The sequence below is a fragment of the Triticum dicoccoides genome, chromosome 1B (assembly GCF_002162155.2).
Source record: "Triticum dicoccoides isolate Atlit2015 ecotype Zavitan chromosome 1B, WEW_v2.0, whole genome shotgun sequence".
Classification (NCBI taxonomy): Eukaryota; Viridiplantae; Streptophyta; class Magnoliopsida; order Poales; family Poaceae; genus Triticum; species Triticum dicoccoides.
Genome location: NC_041381.1, coordinates 85,478,321 through 85,481,154, shown reverse-complemented (window position 1 = coordinate 85,481,154; position 2,834 = coordinate 85,478,321). Strand labels below are relative to the sequence as shown.

The 2,834-nt window shown below is 49.0% G+C and overlaps 1 protein-coding gene across 1 annotated transcript; it reads left to right on the top strand.

The window, feature by feature from the left end:
• Window positions 1-564: 564 nt before the first annotated feature.
• Window positions 565-1,956, top strand: LOC119301756 (probable esterase PIR7A). Its single transcript, XM_037578742.1, has 3 exons — window positions 565-1,014; window positions 1,101-1,238; window positions 1,340-1,956. Exons 1-3 carry the CDS (start codon window positions 649-651, stop codon window positions 1,607-1,609), a joined length of 774 nt encoding a protein of 257 aa, XP_037434639.1. The 5' UTR covers window positions 565-648; the 3' UTR covers window positions 1,610-1,956.
• The last annotated feature ends 878 nt before the right edge of the window (window positions 1,957-2,834 follow it).

The window sequence follows — 2,834 nt, the reverse complement described above, 5'->3', positions numbered from 1 at the left end:
TCGTCCCCCAGGAGGACCGCTCGGCTAGCCACCCGAGCCACACCGTTAGCCGGGGTTTGGAGGCAGGGGCGTCTGATTTGGCCGGGATGGAGGGAAGCGGTGGTGGGGATGGAGGGAGGCGAGCGTTGAGGGTGGAATGAGCTCTGGACCACCGGAGAAAAGGATAAGGGTTAGTTTCTCTTTCTTTTAATTATTTTTCTTCATTTCTTCTTTCTTGATTTTTTTTGTCGATCAAACATGTTTGTTTTGATAAACTTCTCTAACCATATTTTTTTATTCATACAGTTTTTTTAAATATAATAAATTTTCCAAAAATTTAAAATTTTGGCCGAAAACCTTTCATCTGCTTAAATCGGACCGGACCTGTTTTGACGAAAACCCTGAAAATTTGCAACCATGCGTGTAGAATACTGACTTTTTTTAGGGTGAATACCGACTTTTTAAAGGCACCATCTAGTGGATTCTAGTGGACGACAGCAGGCGATTCATGATCAGATAAAAAACCGATTCATGCCGCCTTTTAGCATTCTTAATTAGCGGACCTAATAAGGGCCTGATGAGAAAACAGGTACCCGAACCGAAAGATCGAGGAACGTACACGAGCTCAGATAATTTTCACACGCTGACTTGGATCGAGTGAGCTCGGGGATGGAAGGCGGCAAGAACCACTTCGTCCTGATCCACGGCGTCTGTCACGGCGCGTGGTCCTGGTACAGGGTGGCCACCGCCCTGGAGGCCGCCGGCCACCGCGTTACCGCGATGGACATGGCCGGGTGCGGCGCCAGCCCCGGGCGCGGCGAGGAGGTGGCGTCCTTCGAGGAGTACAGCCGGCCGCTGCTGGACGCAGTGGCGGCGCTGCCGGAGGGCGAGAAGGCGGTCCTCGTCGCCCACAGCTTTGGCGGGCAGAGCCTCTCGCTGGCCATGGAGAGGCACCCGGAAAAAGTCTCCGTGGCCGTGTTTGTCACGGCCACCATGCCCGCCGCAGGGAAGCCCATGACGTACGCGTTCAAACAGGTACTCGAAATCCCGTGTACGCAAATGCAAATTACAGTAGCTTCCATTTTCTTCCTGACCATTAATCATAGTACGAAAACTGTTAGCTATCGCAAGGGAAAGGGCCAGATTTCTTCATGGATTGCACGCTCGGAAGCACCGGTGATCCCCGGAATCCGGATAAGACGTTTCTGTTCGGACCAAAGTACATGGCGCGGAGAGTGTATCAGCTGAGCCCTCCTGAGGTATATGTTATTACTTTTCAGTGGCCGTTTGTTCCTCAATTTCTCCTTATACTTCCTTCCTCTGATCTGATGTATGGTGCAATATAATACGTATAATGCAGGATCTGACCCTGGGAATTGCGATGGTGAGGCCGTCACGGCGGTTCCTAAATGACGACACGATGAACGGGGACGTCCTGACGTCGGCGAGGTACGGAGGGGTGAGGCGTGTGTACGTCGTGGCCGAGGACGACGAGTGGAAGCCGGCGGAGATGCAGCGGCTGATGGCCTCGTGGAACCCCGGCACTGATCATATGCCCATGTTCTCAAAGTCGAGGGAGCTCTCAGAATTACTCATGGTGATTGCCAACAAGTACTACCCAGGAAGCTGAGTTGGTTAGATGGCTTCAGTGGAAGCCAATTTCAGACTGAGGTTAAAAATAATTCCTCAGGTCCCACGTTGAACTTTTCGTGGAAGAGAATTTCAGATTGAGCCCTCATCGGTCCCTTGCGACAATCACGGGCCTAAGGCATGGCCTAGTTGTTGGTTGTTCTCACACAGGTCACGATGCCGCAGTGTAAGAGTGAGACAAGGGTTTGAGGGTTTTCTCAACCTATGTTTTTTTTTTTGCGGGGGGTTTTCTCAACCTATGTGACAAGGTTTTCCGTGTGCAAAATGTTGGGGAGCTGTCTTACCTCGTAGGTCAATTTGTTTCTTCATCGACATCGCAGGAAGTCGAAATAGTATCATACTCCCTCCGTTTTAAAATAAGTGTCTCAACTTTGTACTAGCTCTAATATATATTTATACTAAGCTTAAGACACTTATTTTAAGATGGTGGGAGTATTAATTAGTGATTGCCTGCACAAGGAAACTTCAAGCATTGAAATTACGATACATTCATCGTAAATCTACGATTGAGCCACGATGGTGCAATATAAATATATAATGCAGGATCTCCTTACTCCCTCTGTTTTAGTTAGTTTGTTAGAATAAATTCGAACCGTTGATCATTCGAGGACCAAGCAATCATACGAGGCACGATACCGAGATTTGTTAACGAGGTTCATCGATATGGCTACATCCCCGGGGCTTGACTACGGGCGCTCCTCCCCGTGACACCGTCACAATACCGCACACCGGCCACCCGGGCGCCGACACACGTCGCCGGCTCCCCCTTGCGCGCATGTGCTATTATGTTGGCATAGGTTACATCGTGTGTCTAGCCCCGCTATATATGAGAAGTCTAGGATACACGTGTCCTACTAGGACACGACTCCATATTCTATGTAAACACAATACAACTACAAGTCCAACTGTAACCTACCTTGTACACTATATTCGACACAACTCTAACAAACTCCACCTTGGCGAATATTCTTCACCACCCTGGATTTGTCCATGCGCCAAACTTCCATGTACATTGGACTTGAGCTTATCCCATGAGTACCGTTGCTACTCCAAAGACTCCATGTGACTCCACCTGCAACTTGTAGTCCCTTCTTTTCGTGACCATAGTCAATACTCGAGCAAAATTAAGTTCCTTGTTACTCTAGTTTGCGCTTCCAACTTCCAGAGTATCAGTCCAAAGCCATCACACACCGATTACTGACATG

What these genes read in the sequence shown, in the direction of transcription:
- LOC119301756 (XM_037578742.1), top strand. Translation starts at nt 649, where the DNA reads ATGGAAGGCGGCAAGAACCACTTCGTCCTGATCCACGGCGTCTGTCAC. An exon ending in TGACGTACGCGTTCAAACAG is followed by an intron (nt 1,015 to 1,100) that starts GTACTCGAAATC and finishes GAAAACTGTTAG; the next exon opens with CTATCGCAAGGGAAAGGGCC. An exon ending in ATCAGCTGAGCCCTCCTGAG is followed by an intron (nt 1,239 to 1,339) that starts GTATATGTTATT and finishes CGTATAATGCAG; the next exon opens with GATCTGACCCTGGGAATTGC.